The 16,702-nt window shown below is 41.0% G+C and overlaps 1 protein-coding gene across 3 annotated transcripts; it reads right to left on the bottom strand.

The window, feature by feature from the left end:
- Nucleotides 1–2,016: 2,016 nt before the first annotated feature.
- LOC100487103 (oocyte zinc finger protein XlCOF7.1) lies at nucleotides 2,017–15,548 on the bottom strand. 3 transcript variants are annotated; one of them, XM_002936796.5, is made up of 10 exons: nucleotides 15,408–15,548; nucleotides 10,904–11,012; nucleotides 10,049–10,105; nucleotides 9,657–9,795; nucleotides 8,562–8,669; nucleotides 7,707–7,811; nucleotides 6,732–6,836; nucleotides 5,251–5,331; nucleotides 4,952–5,059; nucleotides 2,017–4,572 (listed from the first exon to the last, which is right to left on the bottom strand). In XM_002936796.5, exons 2-10 carry the CDS (start codon nucleotides 10,985–10,987, stop codon nucleotides 3,419–3,421), a joined length of 1,941 nt encoding a protein of 646 aa, XP_002936842.3. In that variant the 5' UTR covers nucleotides 10,988–11,012; nucleotides 15,408–15,548; the 3' UTR covers nucleotides 2,017–3,418. The 3 variants fall into 3 exon arrangements, with proteins under 3 accessions (XP_002936842.3, XP_012824357.2, XP_031747459.1); XM_012968903.3 differs by lacking the exon at nucleotides 6,732–6,836; XM_031891599.1 differs by lacking the exon at nucleotides 10,049–10,105.
- Between the last annotated feature and the right edge of the window lie 1,154 nt (nucleotides 15,549–16,702).

Genomic DNA, 16,702 nt, shown 5'->3' with positions numbered 1-16,702 from the left:
ATGACTTTCTATCTAAGGGATTCATTCCTGGCAATCTTAAATGTGCATAATCTAGCCCAACACTACTATAGTTTAAAGGAACAGTAACACCAAAAAAATTATATATTTCAAAGAAATTAAACTATAATGTACTGCTGCCCTGCAGTGGTAAAAGTTTTGTGTTTGCTTCAGAAACATTACTAGAGTTTATATAAACCCTGGTGTGTAGCCATGGGGGCAGCCATTCAAAAGAAGAAAAGGCACAGGTTATATAGCAGCTAACAGATAAACCCTGTAGAATACAATGGTGTCTTATCTGTTATCTGCTATGTAACCTGTGCCTTTTCTCCTTTTTTCCAGCTTGAATGGCTGCCCCCATGGCTACACAGCAGCTTATTTATATAAACTATAGTAGTGTTCCTGAAGCAAACACACCAGTTTTACCAGTGCAGGGCAACAGTACATTATGTTTCAATTACTTTAAAACACTTTCAGTTTTTGATGTTACTGTTCCTTTAATATAGTCCTCAAGATATTGAATTATATTATCCAGACCAAACTGGGGGGTCATTTACTCTGGTGGACCTCCAAAAGTATTTGCTCTTTATGCTAGGTTTAATTACCAATTATCCCCATGCAGTCATTGTGAGCCACGCTTGCATGCACAGTGACAGCTGAGGCTGGTTCTTGGACTTTAATGCTCATATGCAACATATGTATCTATGTCCCAATGTGTTTTCAGATAAAAAAATGTTCCAGAGCTATTCTAAAGGGATAAACACACAAGGGTAAACTATTTTAGAAAAGCTGGTGCAGTGGCCTCTGGGATATCTTGGTGTGATGGTGGTTGTCTTGGTGTGATTGTTGTGTTTCTTGAAGGACTACTGAGAAAGTACTGGCCCACACCATTATTTACCCTGGGGAACCTCAACAACCTGTTTCAACACTGCGTCTTTGAGTCTTAAGGCAGCTATACATGGGGCAATTAGGTGCACTCTCCATTGGATAGGCAATTACAAAGAGCATATGAGCCACACATATTATGGCTGACTCAATTGTTAAGATCAAATAACAGAAAGTGAAGAGCAGTTGTAGTTTCCCTTCCATTTCTCATCTGCCCCTGCTCCATAACTGGCTGATATGGTGAATAGGCAGATGAATATTGCAAACCTTCCTGATTCCTAAATCAACTTATCAGTACTCTCAGCCACTTGGATTTTAAGCACAAATATAAACAATCAAGTCCTTGATACAGACTTGTTTTGCTCTTGTTTGGGGCCCATCAGCAAAGATGTTTTGTTCTTAATGTGTGAAACCAAGGGTGTGTGTTTTACTGGAGCACCGTTATAATGAGAAAAGCACAAACAGTAACTAATCTGTTGTGTCTTACATTTTGCTATAACCTTGAGTTTTCCCTTCCACTTTTGATTTGCCCCATCCCTTTTGTTATTATTATAATGTATTTATACGTATTTGTATCCTCTGCTGCTCCCATACATCATCCTTTACTTCATACATTTATGCTTCCCCCCATTCTCTCTTGTGCTTTGTGCTTATACTTTTCAACCTCATTTGCCTTCTCTTTTTTCTACCGACTCTCATGCTCTTACTTTTGGCTGCATTCTGGTCTGTTCTTTTTCAGTTGCCCTTCTCCCTTTCACATTGGTGTCCACTTTTGGTTTCAGTGTTGGTGAAGTGTTCTATATAAACATTCAGTTCTGGAGAAGTGTGTCTGTCCAAAGTAAAAAAGGGACACTGGCTATCCCAAAAAGGCTCTTGTGATATCCCAGATATCTAGAATTTATTCCTAAAGTGTTATTTGTGTAAATGGATCAAAAATGGGGATCTTTTCTGGTATAAGTACCCCAGAGCAGCTCATATGAACAAATAAATTAACCCCTAGAGATCTAACTAACTGGGATATGCCTAGAAATCATGAGTTTAAGCAAATGTCTCTGATGGCAGAATCCAAGAGATTATGTTAGTTCTTTGCTTTAGAAACAAGATATTCTATGAAAGGAATCACAAATCCACGCATTCAATAGTTCCATTTGTTTTATTAAAAAACACAATAACACTTTTTTTGAATAAATCTTAAAAAGAAGGAGCTAACACTTCTACTAAATAGGTTCATGTTTGCTACAGACTGAGTAGACTTAAGGGTAGAACCAAGCGCAACACCGTGCATCCTCTTTCCTTATTGAGCAAGCAGGGATGTTGGTATTTAATGTTCTCCAGAAAAGCCTGCTTACCCCCATTAATTATTTGCCCAAAGTGATTTCTTTAAATCTGCCTTATGCTCTAGCAGTCTGTAGGCCATCATTAGCTGCCCATACTTGGGAGAAACCATTATTATCTCTAATATCTAATGGCTCCATGCACACTATACAACTGGAGTTTTGAAATTAAAAGTCACACAGTCACCTTCAATAAAATTGTGCATAATCATTATTCATCTCCATTGCAACAATTGCAATATTAATATTACATTTTGGTGACTTGCAGCTTTTAATGCATTGTATAGCCATATGAGGTGACCTCACATAATAAAATGTTGATCCAGATACTAAATTAATCTCTACTTCCCATGGATTCTGATTTTTAGATTTTTTTGCCTCCATTTTTCACTAGTGAATTTCACTAAAATCTAATGGAATGCATGAGCCCTTTAGAAGATAATAAGTTAACCTTGATATTTAAGTGCTACAGACATTAGTGTTTAGTTAGGAATAATACATATTTAATAGCTCCAGGTCCATCATTTTGGCACTTCTATATTATACATGTGTTTCTCCTAGCTCTGCAGAAAAGCAACCCGGGGAGGGGGTTAAGGTAATAACAGATGCAAAGTTTATTCAGCTCTAGTGACCCATAATAACCAAGCAGGCATTTCATGTCAAACAACAGACCAGATAATGCCACTTTACTTATAGGTTGCTATGGGTTACAAGACTAAGAGCAAACTTTGCACCTTTTGTTACATTACATCTTTTTAGTTTATTACACAATTACAGTCAGTGGACTTCTCGGGTAGAGGGGAAAAGGGTAAAACAAAATGAAGAATTTCCTCAAGCACCATGTTGTAGAAATGAATGTCAGAAATTGTACATCTATCCCTCTGAATGCTGCAACATGCTCTTTTACAGAAGAACAACTAGATTTTTAAATAAGATTATTTTTCATGGAAATTCCAAGCACTCTATAGTTCTGCCCTCCCCAATGTAAAGTAATATTCTATATATTTGCTGTTTCTGTTCTCACCTGTGAGTTCTCTCTTGCACAACGTTTGCCAAGCAGTTCCCTTTAATAAAAGGAAACGTGGATTCTTCCCGGCATGAGTTTGCTGGTATGTAACAGAAATGAAGTGCTTTTTCAAGTAATTCTCACCTGATAAGACCCTTTCCTGCATGAGTCCTGTTGTGCTTAGGGTAAGAGATCTTCAGGGATTCTCTTCTATATGAGACCGGTGATGTACAATGAGGGCTGCCATTTGGGTGAAGCATTTGCCACACTCCGTGCAAGAGTAGAGCTTCACCCCCGTGTGGGTGATTTTGTGCGCATCCAGAAGTGCCTTGTTTGTGAAGCACTGGCCGCATTCTGTACAGGGAAAAGGTTTCACCCGCATGTGGGATCGGTTATGCCTATTAAGACATGACCTCCTAGTGAAACGTTTCCCACACTCACCGCACGCATATGGCTTCTCTCCGGTGTGAGATCTCCGGTGCCTAACAACACTTTGCATGGCAGTGAAGCGTTTGCCGCACTCAGGACACGAATAGGGCTTCTCTCCTGTATGAGTTCTCTTATGTACAGACAGATAGGACCTGTTAGCAAAGCATTTCCCACATTCAGGGCAAGCATATGGCTTCTCTCCCTCGTGAATTCTCCTGTGTGCCACAAGATGGGACTTGTTTGAGAAGCATTTCCCACATACAAGGCATGTATATGGTTTGTCTCCGCTATGGAATTTACTGTGTCTAAGAAGACTTGACCTTCTTGTAAAGCATTGTCCGCAATCGTTACAACTAAAGGGTTTCTCTCCTGAACTATCCATATAATGCGTAACCTCATGTGGGCTATCAGTAAAACATTTGTCAAAATCAGTGGAAGCACAAGGCTCCTCTTTTGTGTGAATTAGTTGATGTCTATTAAAAATAGAATCATAAAAAAAATGTTTTTCACCTTCAGTACATTCATATAATGTATCATCATTGTGTCCTATCTGCTGAGTGCTCATATAGGAATTACTAACGTCATCACAATTAAAAGGTGTGTCTTCAGCAAGAGTGTAGTATTCACAAGCTGATTTGCCAGAGGGCCCTTTAGCACAGATTGTCTTCTCTCTATTATTATGTTTTATAGCCTCCTCTTCGCTGCTATAGTCAAACTTCTCATTCACAGCCAATGCATTCTCTTTACATTGATAAGGCTGCGGAGCAAATATGGTGTCTCCTCTTTTCCACAAAGCCAGGTTCCCCTTAGCATTTTCTGCTTTAAGCCCGTGAAACACACCAGATTCATATTTTGCTAGCTCGTGTGATATGCATACGGCTGTTTGGTATTCTCCTGACATTCTTCTGCTCCAAGACCCACCTACACAACAGGAGCAAATGAGTGCAAAGGTTAGTTTGGGTAACATGAACCCCAATCCATCAGTCCTATCTGTTACAATTTATCAGCAATCAATTAATTCAGTTAACAAATCATATTTAAATCCATCTTCTCTTTGACCAAATTATCTTTTGACTAGGAAATCTCACCAGTTTATGTATCAAAATATGACAGTTCTATTTTTCTGTTTTCTGAAACTATCAACTGTATTTGCCATGTCAGTACCAAGTACAACCTCTTTATATCTTTATGCATCCTAAGAGGTTAAAGACATGGCAAGAAATGTTGCAGCAGGTATAAAGACAGAGGAAGCCAATGTCAGGGAGCAGCAGTGGGGGATTTGTTCATATTCTGCACCTACCTGAGCCGGAGCTCACACAAACTTCCTCATCTTCATCATCCAGGCACCTTACTGCACATTGCTTCACTTTTTCTTCCACGTCTCTTGCAACTTCTGGGTTGATTTTGCCTTAATCAGTACAAATCTATAGTTTATACTTGATGCCCCTGACAATATTATTATTTGCAATACGAACAGATGGCAAGTATAAAATTACATTACAATTATACCTTAGTGCATGTTTTATTGTAAAAAAAAAAAAAATCCCCTTTGCATTTACATTAAATTTGTTGTTTTCTATTTAAACCAATGATATTTACCCGTATCATCATCCCCCACCTCATCTGATATGCATGTGGCAGGCTGGGATTCTTCTAAAATATCCACACTTGAGGATTCACCTACAAGAGCAAGATTATAAAAAAACAGTTAAGCAGAATGTAAGTGCAACCTTTCAACAGTACCTATCAACGGCAAGATGTTTCTAGTTTGGGAATAAGCAATATTGTCACAAATTTCAAATGTTTGTGTTTATTGAATAAAATGTTCCTCATGTGCCAATATAAGAATGAGCCTAGTCAATCCAATCATTCTAAATGCCAACCACACGGTAATAAGTAAACCTGATACTGCAAATGAAGGATTATGAGCCACTTTTCATAAATTTTGGGTCACCATGTAAATGTATATCATAAATGTGTATCAAATGTATATCCTATATTTAATTTCAAACAAGGCAAAGACAACAGATCAGGCAAAGTGAAAAACTGTCCTATGGTCTGACCAATCAAAATTAGAGAAGAAGGACCATATCAACAGAACACCGTTCAAGAGCTAGCATCAGTGATGGTACGGGGGTGCATATGGCAGGGGTAGCTTGCACATCTAGGAAGGTGCCATTAATGCTGAACAATATATACAGACATGACATCTGTTCAAGTCAATGCCAAACCATATTCTGCACATATTACAACAGCATGGTTCTGGAGTGAGACTACGGGTGCTAAACTGGTCCCTTGTTTGCAGTCAGACCTGTCACCCATTGAAAATATTTAGGACATAATAAAAGAAAAAATACAACAAAGGAGACCCCCAAACTGTTGAGCAGGTGAAATTCTATATCAGGCAAGAAAGGGGCAACAATTGAATTCTAATTTAAAAACTCCTGAACTTTTACAGCAATTGGTCTCCTAATGGATAGGCAATGCAGACAGTAAGACAGTAACCTCAGCTACCACAGGCACAGGGCTGCTCTTGCCATTAGACAGGGTGAGAACCTTGCCTCAGGCGGCACTGAGCAGCCAATTACTGAACCCTGTCCAAACTTTCTCAGGCTCTCAGTACAATAACTGCAAGGGCCTGTGCTTCTGCCTAAAGATCCAAACTGGCCTGTGGTCTAACCTAGAACAATATGTGAAACTAAACTGCACTGATATGCAGGCTATCACTAAGAAGGATGCACAGTATCATATCCTACAACTTGGGCAGTGCATCTCTACTCACTGAATGGTAACCAGATGGATCAGCTCCTGTCCCTTCTTACATAAAAGCTCACAAACTGTGCAAAGAGTAAAAGCCCCCCAAAGCTAGGTAGGCTGTACTAACCAACTGCCCCATGCCTACATAGTGGGCACTGTAACAAAAACTGTGAGGGATGCATATAGCTATGTATGGTATCTGCTCATAAATTATAAACTGGATATTATATATCCTTCAGTACATCCCTTACTATAAGATTTCAGCTGGTGTTTGAACAAGTAGCCGGGGTGCAGCCTTTTGTTTTGACATGCTCTATATTTACCCGAGTCAGCATTCACACAGATTATCTGCACAGTGTCTTCCAGGCTTCTCTCTGCATATGGCTCCCCTTTATTTTCAATATCTGACACAATTTCATTTATTTCACCTGGAAAAATTAAGATTTTTTGCCTTATTTGAAAATATATTTTATTGGTAAACAACATGGAAATCTTTCCCCATCTTATATTTTTGTATACAAAAGTTCTACATATAATGAAAGCTGTGCCTTATTCACTGAATGCATAGTAATTCTTCATGGCTATCTACAAATATAGGCAAGGTTTGGGTGATATTTGCAAACCAATACCCCCAATCAGCAGTGTAGATGCAGTTATAAAAATGAAAACAAACATCTGATTGGCTGCTGCTTCCTGGGCTTGTGGTTTTTATTTGGAGATTCATACAAGGGATATCCTTGTAGGGAAGATACTCTTTTAAAATACAAAATTAGGCAGGGCACAATGCTCCATGTTTATTTGGTCACTTGTGGGTGGGGGCAGCCTTTTATTAAAGTTTGTGGGTGGTACAGAATTTTCCTTTAGAGTATTGTCCCACAGAGAGATTAATTGCCCCCGATAAATGTCTGCTACTGCGGGTGACTAACCACCCCAAAAAGCCTTTCCACCGTCACTTAAAGGAAAAAGAAAGGTAAAGTCACTTGGGGGTGCTTAACATTTTGGCACCCCCAAGTGACTTTGCCTTTCCTTCCCCTTTAAGGGAATTGCCAGTGGAAACGTCTATGCATTGTTCAGTTTTCCAAAGTCACCTACAAAAGGGAATTTCACTCGACTTTGGAAAGCCTTTTCATCGTCGATTCCCTTTATTGCCGGTGGAAAGGCATTTTGGGGAGATTAGTCACCCACAGCAGCTGATTTATTGTGGGCAACTAATTTCCCCGTGGGAAATTAACCTAAAGCGGAGGAAGAACAGTAGTTCTCACAACTCTAAATTGCTACATTTGCATTTAAATACTCACCCGAGTCATCATTTATACAGATTTCCTGCTCTTTATCTTCCACACATATTACTGCACGTGCCTCGTTCTGATCAATGTCTGGTTCAAAACCTGGCTTACTCCTGCCTGAAATATTCATTTACAAACAAACAATCAGGCATTTGACATTTTTTAGCAAATTCAGAATTGATATTTGAGGTACAGGGAGGCAAAGTGATTGCTGACAAATTTAGTGGCAAGGTAGTTTGCACATGATTCTTTGGGTGCAACCCATAGGGCACAATTTGCACTCCTTAGCGCTCTTGCACTTATGTATAATATGGACAATAATAAATGACCCCTAAAGAGTTTAAATTCACCAGTTCTACCTTCCTACCAGAAGAGTAACCGTGCAATATACTGCATATTTATAAATCATTCTGAACCAGTGTCCATTCAGCTTTCTTTCACCACCATCTCTCAACCACTGAACACTGTACCAGGCGAATCCCCAGCCTTGCCTCCCTCCCTTTTCTGAACGCAGTATCAGAGCATAAAGGGTATTTATTAGACAGCTGAGGGCTATAGGTTCTACACCTCACAGATGTGGCCTAAGAAATTAACTTACTCGATAATGGTATTTTTTTTTTCAGAACACCCCTCACTGTAACTTTTATGAATATTTTTATGTTACACACTCAAAGGCAATGACTTGTGACTGCAGACGGGATGACAAATTACTCCTCTAGCAGACAGCTTGCTAGACTAACTCTCCCCAGAGTCATGCCACTGGTGACTTGACACCCCACCTCTCAGCCCCTTCAGTAACATTGGTTGAGTCAGGTTGGAAGAGGGGCAGGATAGAGTTGCATGTGGTTCATTGATTTGCCTACTTACCAGGGCCAGCATTTCCATTGACTTCCTGTACTTCTGTGTCCTGTCTCCTTATTGCATATGATTCTTCTTTTTGTTCCTTATCTGATGCAACCTCCTTGACAATTTTACCTGTAAGCATAATGCCAGTACACTCAGAGTGTCTTCAGGGCAATGGCATAATAGGTGTTTGCATTGCCTTCTATTAAACTTAATGGGTATTGTTAGCCTTATAGTTAGGGATGTACTGAATCCACAGTTTTTAAATTGGCTAAAGATTCAGGCAAACACTGGACCAAATCCAAACGCTAATGTGCATATCCTAATTCAAGCAATATTCATAAAATAAATGCTTAATTGGGCAACAAACTGTGGTCTTGTGCTTTAGGTTATGCTTTTAAGGGTTTAAATTTAGGTTGGCTAGGCATTCAAGATTCTTTAGAATCCAACTTCTGCCAAAAATATTATATTTCAGCCAAAGCCTGAACTGAATTCTGAAGTCATGGCTGAAATATGAGCCTTGCTGTTTCTTTTTGGAGGGCCATGTGTGTGATCCAAGAATGCTCACAAATGTGCACAACACAGAAAAGTTCCCAGTCAGCGTGCCCTTTAATGATTGGGATAAAAATAAGGTGGTGGTGACTACTTTATGAATGATGATTACTGACAGAATGCACTGTAAGCATTTGGAAAAAGGATTTCAAGGTACCAGTTACCAAAATTCAAGAAAGACAGAACCCAATGAGGAGCAAGGGTGGAAACAGGAAAGTTGGCAGATCCTCTGGTGATTGGATGAAATTTAAAAATGCAGTTATTAGAATGGCAAACGCTTGGGATTTAAACTGCTTTGATTCTCCCTGACACACTGTGCACGATTACCTGTTCATTATTTTTTTTATATATTTTCAGAAGATGAAACACCAGCAGCAGAGAATTAAAGGGAATCAGGGAGATATTTCCATTAAGATCAAGGTTAGGTATATGGTGGCTTTCAAAAGGATGGGGGCTTTGTACAGTGGGTATCAGAGGATGCTGCCATCCTGTAGCAAGCAGGGACTTGAGCATTTAATCTGCTTTTATTCATAGATTAAATCCCAGCAATAGCAAACAATACATTACCGGAGGTCTTGCTGGTTGGGATTCCCAATGTACCGAGGGTCTCCATCATAACATCCTTGTAAGACTCCTTGTGTCTCTCTATATATTCCCACTCTTCCGTGGAAAAATACACAGCAGCATCCCCACTCTTTATATGCACCTACAACACACAGAATCTTATTGAGCACTGGCATAATAATAACAGTAATAATAGTTTATTTTTAGCTATTTACTCATAACTACTTACACGAACTTGTGAATTCAAGTGAACCAAAAAAACATGGTGTGCTTTTGCATTAAACATATTTATAAGAATGGCTATCCTATATAGGCTCTTGGGAGCAGATCTACATACATCTCAGATTTATAAATCTCTAAATGTTAAATTCCTTACAGTCTCTGAGTGTCCTCACCTCTCCAGTCAGAAGATGTATGCTTTGGGGAGCATTCTTCTTCATTATTATGTATTCCTGAAGAGAGAGAAACCTATTTTAAAACTAAAGTAAGCCAAGGGCTAGACATAATGCATGTTTAAAGCTCACAGGTGGTAGTAGATCCAGGGTTCCCATAGTAACCTGTTTAAAATGGATGCAGCAAACTTGCCTTTAGGGTTCTAACTGCATCAATAGGCATTCTGTGCTCAATTCGCAACAGAAGGGGGATGGACCCAGTGCAACTACATGGAAATAAAAGGAGCAGCTTTTGACCTTTAATTTATAGACAGCAGGCGAAATGAGCCCTATAACATCAACATTAATTATATACAGTGTACTGCCAAGTTCTATAATACGTGCCACTGATGCCAGCAACTGCAGCAACCAAATCATATTCACGTTGAGGCATCAGCTTTATTGGTGCTCTTATTTTTCATTACCTTCTTTTCAGGCCATATCTGATTCATCTTTTACTATGGCTTCCAATTTCGCTGCCTGGTTGCTAGAGTGATTAAATCTATCAACTATAAATCAATCAGTGTCAATCCAAGAGTTACAAACAACATATATTTGAAATACCTGAAGCACAAAAATTAAAAAAAAATCTCTTTATATTTTGGAATATAAATAAAATGATTTGTGTTATTAAAACTTGTGTTGATAAATATTTAAATGCTTTTCCCACTTTGTTTTCCAGATTATATACAGTGTTTCAGGTTCCGATCCCATTTTTCAGATGCTTAGATTATAGTGATATTTACTTTTATGAATATTATGTTTGTGGTACCAGTGCATTGGAATAGTGGTATAAGGGAAAGCTTGGGCTCCTCTCACCTCTCCAGTAAGCAGGAAGATTATCTCCAGCGCATGATTTACTATCCGCTCAGTCATCTTCTTCTTGTCTTTCTTGATGATCATTGTAGCGGCTTTTTAAGAGTAAGGCCTGGCAGGGAGAGACAGGGGTAAAATGTGAAATATGCTTCTTGGCTCATCGTATTGATTTGCATTTGGGTCACTGTGATATATAAGAAATCACAACTGCATTTAGGACTGATTTGAGGGTTCAGGTTTTGGCAGGCCTATGGCAAGTGTTAAAGGGATAGTGTCATGATTTTTATGGTATACATTTATCTCTAAATTACACTGTTTACTTAGCAAATAATTCACTCTACCGTTTAAAATTTTATTCTTCAACCAACAAATTTATTTTTTTAGTTGTAATAATGGCGTGTAGGCACCATCTCAGTGCATTGTGCCTGAGTCTGAGCTTTCAGAACTGCTTTCGGGTAACCTATTGTTTCTCCTACTGGAGGATTCCCAAGCCAGACTTGGATTTCTTACTATTGAGTGCTATTCTGATATCTACTGGGAGCTGCTATTATTATTATCATTTATTTATAAAGCGCCAACATATTCCGCAGCGCTATCTTGCTCCCTTTCCATTGTTCTGCTGATCGGCTGCTGGGAGACAGGAGATATCACTCCAACTTGCAGCTCAGCAGTAAAGTGTAAATTAAGTTTATCAGAGCACAGGTCACATGGCTGTGGCACCCTGGGAAATGAAGAATATGGCTAGGCACATGTGAAATTTCACACACACCCACAACTGGGACTGGGCAAGACAAACACCACAGGAGGGTCTGGGGTGATGTCAATAATGGGGAAGGGGAAGGCCTGCTACCTGCCTGTGACCTGCTACAGGGGGTAATTTGCCAGTGTACAGTGCAGCCATTGCTCCGTACGCCGTACTATGTGCATAATCACTACTGTGTCCAGGTCATTAATAACTGATTCCTAACGTGTGTTGGAAGCCTAATATACAGGAACCCCTTGTACCTACAACATTGCACTTTGTACATCTTGCACAAGAGCTGCCGTATGACATGTGAGAGAGGTGAGAAAGGGATCACATTCATTACTAATAAGGAAGGCAGAAACACTTTCTGTTTTATTTATGCAAAATTGCATTTGTTTTTGAGCTTACACCACAAGGTATCATATCAATAACCTATTATGTCCACAACAGCTAATTTCCTGCACTTTTCAATCTAAAACAGACAACTTTCAACAGGGCAGCTGCTGAAACTTCTAGGCCAGACTCGTAAACATGTAGTAACTCTCCTTTCTAAAGGTGGCCATAGACATTCAGATTTCAGTTGTCTTACAATAAACATTTGGATATCATTTAAACATTTTAATGCAACAATCTAAAACGAACATTGAAATGGTGCAATTAAAGTCTTAAAAATAACAAATCTCACAACGTTTTAACCATTAATAAATAATCATACAACAGTTATGCCCCAGAAATACATTGTAGGTAACCCACAGAAATCGGCAGAAAGGCAATCCATGCACAGATATTATTATTATCTGACAGATATTTTCTAAACTGTCAGCACCTGGCAAAGGGGTGAGCACCCCTGCAACCAAAACGCTTTTGCCAGAATTTAGATCAGCCCTTCCACCGACACTGACCCTCTGTGTATTAGAAGCACACTCCCTACTCAGAACCTGCCAGTGGGTAAGACGGGACAATCCCGCTGGCGCCCTCTTGAATGGATTACCCCAATCAGCTCGAGCCACAAGCTTATGTCCTTATAGTCCCAAAGCATGCCAAGATGCGCTGCTTTGCATTGTATGTATGTATGTATGTATATCTTTATTTATAAAGCGCTACTTATGTACGCAGCGCTGTACAGTAGAATTCATTAATACAGATAGGGGGTTAAAGATAATGGATAAATACAAAAGATAATGGATAAATACAAAGTACAACAATAAATACAATAAATACAAGGTGCAGTTGCAATAAGTCAGAAACACAAGATGAAGGAGGTCCCTGCCCCGTAGAGCTTACAATCTACATGGGAGGGGTAACTAACAGACACAAATGGGCAAATGTAAGTGCTATAGGTCACAGTGGGTGACTTTACAGTATAAGTGCCAGTTTCCAGATCAGGTGCTGGGTGAGTGCTCCAAAAGGTAGTCTTTAAGTTTAGTTTTAAAAAGACTGAGGGACGATTCTCTCCGGAGGAAATCAGGGAGGGAATTCCAAATGTAAGGGGCAGCAAGGCAGAAGGGTTTAAGGCGGGAAACAGCAGTAGTAGTGGGGCGGTTGCTCTGCGAGGAACGAAGGAGTCGGCCAGGAACTTACGGAGACACCAGGGAAGAGATGTAGTGAGGGGAACGTGCTTTTTGTACCTCCACTAGGCAAGGCCCCCAAAGTCCCAGTTCACCGACCAAATTTTGTCAACGTAACTAAACAGGGAAGAACACAGCTGGGGATGTTTCCTGCCAAGGACACTGGCATTGATACAAAAAGCCCTAAGCCATGTCCCAAAGGTTTTAGGGATCTTTCTATAATGCTTTTTCTTCTCCTCCTTGTCCACCCCCACATGAACAAAATCCTCCCTAGGAAGTAGTGAGTAAAGCTCTATGGATTCCTCTTTCCATATTTTTCCCCTGCCCTAAGGGGCAGCACAAAAGTAATACGACCCCCCCAAAACCGTATCCACAACATGAATCCCACCTTCCTGTTCCAACACCAACTATAGGGCTGGCAGCCTCTGCGGTACCCCCCCCAGGCCAGGTAGGGGCAAACTTGGGACACCACTAAATCCTAGTTTCCCATGATCCCACTTAGTCCTGTAATCCAACAGTAAGCCCTTAATCACACCCCCTCTCCTCCAGGGGCCCTTTCTGTGTCTCACCCACTCACTGCAATGGTGTTATCTGCATTGCCTGATGTACCTTGGGGTACCACCAGCTGCAGTATGGGCAATCCTGCGTCTGCTGCTTCCACAGCCACCTGGAATGCTTCAGAAACTCCAACAACACTTGTTCTGGACTCTGTGAGGGTTGGTGGGTCGTGAAGCAAGCCAGCGGCACTGTGTGTTCTGGTTGTCAGGACAGCCATCCGAATCAGAGTAAGGAGGGCTGTAAGATGGGTTCAGATCCTTTGGCTGCATGTCAGGGCCTCCCTCTGGGTTGTTGCATCCTGTGCCCACCACTAAAACCCCAGCCATGCTGTGTTGCTCCTGGACCGAGCACCTCTGGAGCTGTTTCGTCCAAACCCCCATGAAGAAGTCCCATCAGGGTTTGTGGCTGTCCCGGAACCCCAAGCCGCAGCAGAGGTCCTGGAGGACTACACTTCTCATGCTGGAAAGTGGAGAAGTGGTGTCTCTGGTGGTCTTGACTGCCCGCCCCCAGATCCTGGGCATGGGAGCCAGCGCCATCTTGCATGCACCCCCCTGTGTCCCTGCAGCCAGACTGTGTGCTCTTCCACACCTGGGTGCTGCAGAACCGGAGGTCCTGGATCCCTTAGTGATGAGTTTTGCCATGGGGCTCAGACTGGAGGTCTGCCATTGTTTTTCTCACACCTCTGGGCTTAGGTGCACTGGGGGTCAGTACCTGTGCTGAGGCCTGGAGGAAGGAGGGGCCCCACTGGGTTTTGGCCTGCCATGCCTGCCAACTGAGCTCAGAGCCAGGCTGAGCAGAAAGCCTGTGCTTTAGGCTCAAGTAGTTCAGCATGTCTGTGACCTCCCTGTGTACCATGCTGATGGGCTATGCTGCAGCTGCCCCTACTGCTGCTAACACTGACTGAAGAGTTTCTGGCTCAGCACTTCCTTTCTCTTTCACTCGGTAACTCCTCCCCTTTGTTTTCGTCTCATAATACTTAACCCTTTCCTCCCTCATGTCAGTCTAACCCTGTCAAAGCTTCCAGACCTCTACTATGCTTGTCCGAAAAGCCCCTATTCCCTTTGTTAACTTAGTTTGCTTTCCTCACCTTTTTCAACTAATGGGCTTTTGTGTTCTGAGAACAAATATAACTGTGCAACAATCAGGTGACAAATGAGCTTGAGGGCTGAGCTGGGGACTCAAGGAACTAAACGGCAATCAATTACCTGGTCGTACCCCTGGGGTCAGCACCCCTCCACCAATAATATGGACTGTCAGCTAAAAATATAAAATGAAGCATCTTGTGGGGCATATTTACTAACATGCAAAAATCAAATTTACCTTTCCCCGTGTAGTTCCCATCAGTAAGTCATGTACATTTTCATGATCAGGTAGTGCAAAAGCTTAAATGGGAGCATACTGGGGTGCAATATCACTGGCAAAAACACATAATGAAATTCTGTAAGTATGTTTTTAAAAAAGACTGTTGATACTGCTGGATATTAATGACAGTCTATTATCTATACATTATTGTATTGCAAGGGTTGTTTCATTGTTCAGCATTAATATTTTTTTCCAGACTGCATGCCTGGTTGCTATGCACCAACAGTGTGTTACCAACAACACTAACCAACCCGCGCTTTCAGATTATACTTACACGCTCATAACAAATCTGTGCCTTCCTAGCTGTTCCTGTCTCCCCCGTCCACACTCCCCAGTTCAGACCAGCACTGCCTCCTGTTCTGTAGCCGTGTAGGATTCCTGCTGCTTGCTACTTCCTCTCCCACACTGCCTCTACGGGTCCCCACACTGGACACACTCAAAAGCAATCACTGCAGGCTTGCTCCTACCCCATACACCATAGAATACAGCCAGGCAGTAAAAATAAGGGAACATTTTAGAGTTTTTATTATACACCAATTTTTAAAACAAATGTAAACACTTACATTTAGGTTTTTAATACTCCAACTGATGCGTTTGGTGCCCTGGCATGAAACTCTGAGGCTCCTTAAGCACTCACCCCCTTTATACACCTTTATATAACAATTGCCAGGCCCCCCCAAAATATTTGGAAGAGCCTGGCGCCTTATTATTACGCCACTGTACAATTAGATAAATGGGTGGAGGCAGAGTCTTACAGGTCAACCCTACTTAAGGAAACAATTAATATCAGTTTCAGTGTTTAGACCATATGCATGCAAAGTCTTTAGTTCAGTGCAGTACAGAGCAGTGTGTGATTCAGGGGGCTGGCTCACGCCATCAACATTTTTATCACACATACTTCCAGAAGTGACGTCACACACATGCGCAAAATTGCAGCTGAAGTTGAAAAATTCTACCCACACAAATGCATCAAATGACGTCACTGGACACATACTGCACATTCTGCAGGACTTTGGGAAGTATCAGAAAAATTGGGAGAATGCTATTAGGGGACAGGAGACTGGAAGAGAGCCTCCAAAATCTGGTAACTCCCAAATAAATAGGGGGGTTGATAACTCTGTTAGTTGTATAATCCATTTGGCCTCTTCTTTTGATATAATTTTACATTCTAACCTCCCCTCCAATGTATTAACTTGTGGAATATTCCCATACATTATAAGCCACTGGGGTCCTTATTGTGATGTTTTGCAAAGTAATCAGCTTCACATTCAGCTTTCTCACTGACCTCCCAATATACTGCAAACCACAGTACCTGTCTGATTTGATTTGAATTTACATATTTTCTTCTGTGACTTCGCTGTATTCTTAGGGTGAAGACACACTGAGCTACTAGTAGCAGCTACTTTTTCACAGCTACTAAACTCCAAAAAATACCCTGCCATAGTCAGTACTGAGAACTGCCTCAGCTGAAACAGACAGACAATTATCAGTAAATGATCAGCATTGTCTATTTTAGTAGCCACAACAAGTAGCTGCTACTAGAAGCTCGGTATCTTCACCCTTAGGGCT

This window comes from Xenopus tropicalis, chromosome 8, assembly GCF_000004195.4.
Source record: "Xenopus tropicalis strain Nigerian chromosome 8, UCB_Xtro_10.0, whole genome shotgun sequence".
NCBI lineage: Eukaryota > Metazoa > Chordata > Amphibia > Anura > Pipidae > Xenopus > Xenopus tropicalis.
This window is presented reverse-complemented; position numbering and strand designations above follow the sequence as displayed.

Bases quoted from the DNA above. Each gene is read 5' to 3' on its own strand.
- LOC100487103 (XM_002936796.5), bottom strand. From the start codon at position 10,987: ATGATCATCAAGAAAGACAAGAAGAAGATGACTGAGCGGATAGTAAAT. The intron at 10,106-10,903 runs GTGAGAGGAGCC...CTCTCTCTTCAG, and splicing joins TCTTCCTGCTTACTGGAGAG to GAATACATAATAATGAAGAA. The intron at 7,812-8,561 runs GTAAGTAGGCAA...TGAATATTTCAG, and splicing joins CAATGGAAATGCTGGCCCTG to GCAGGAGTAAGCCAGGTTTT.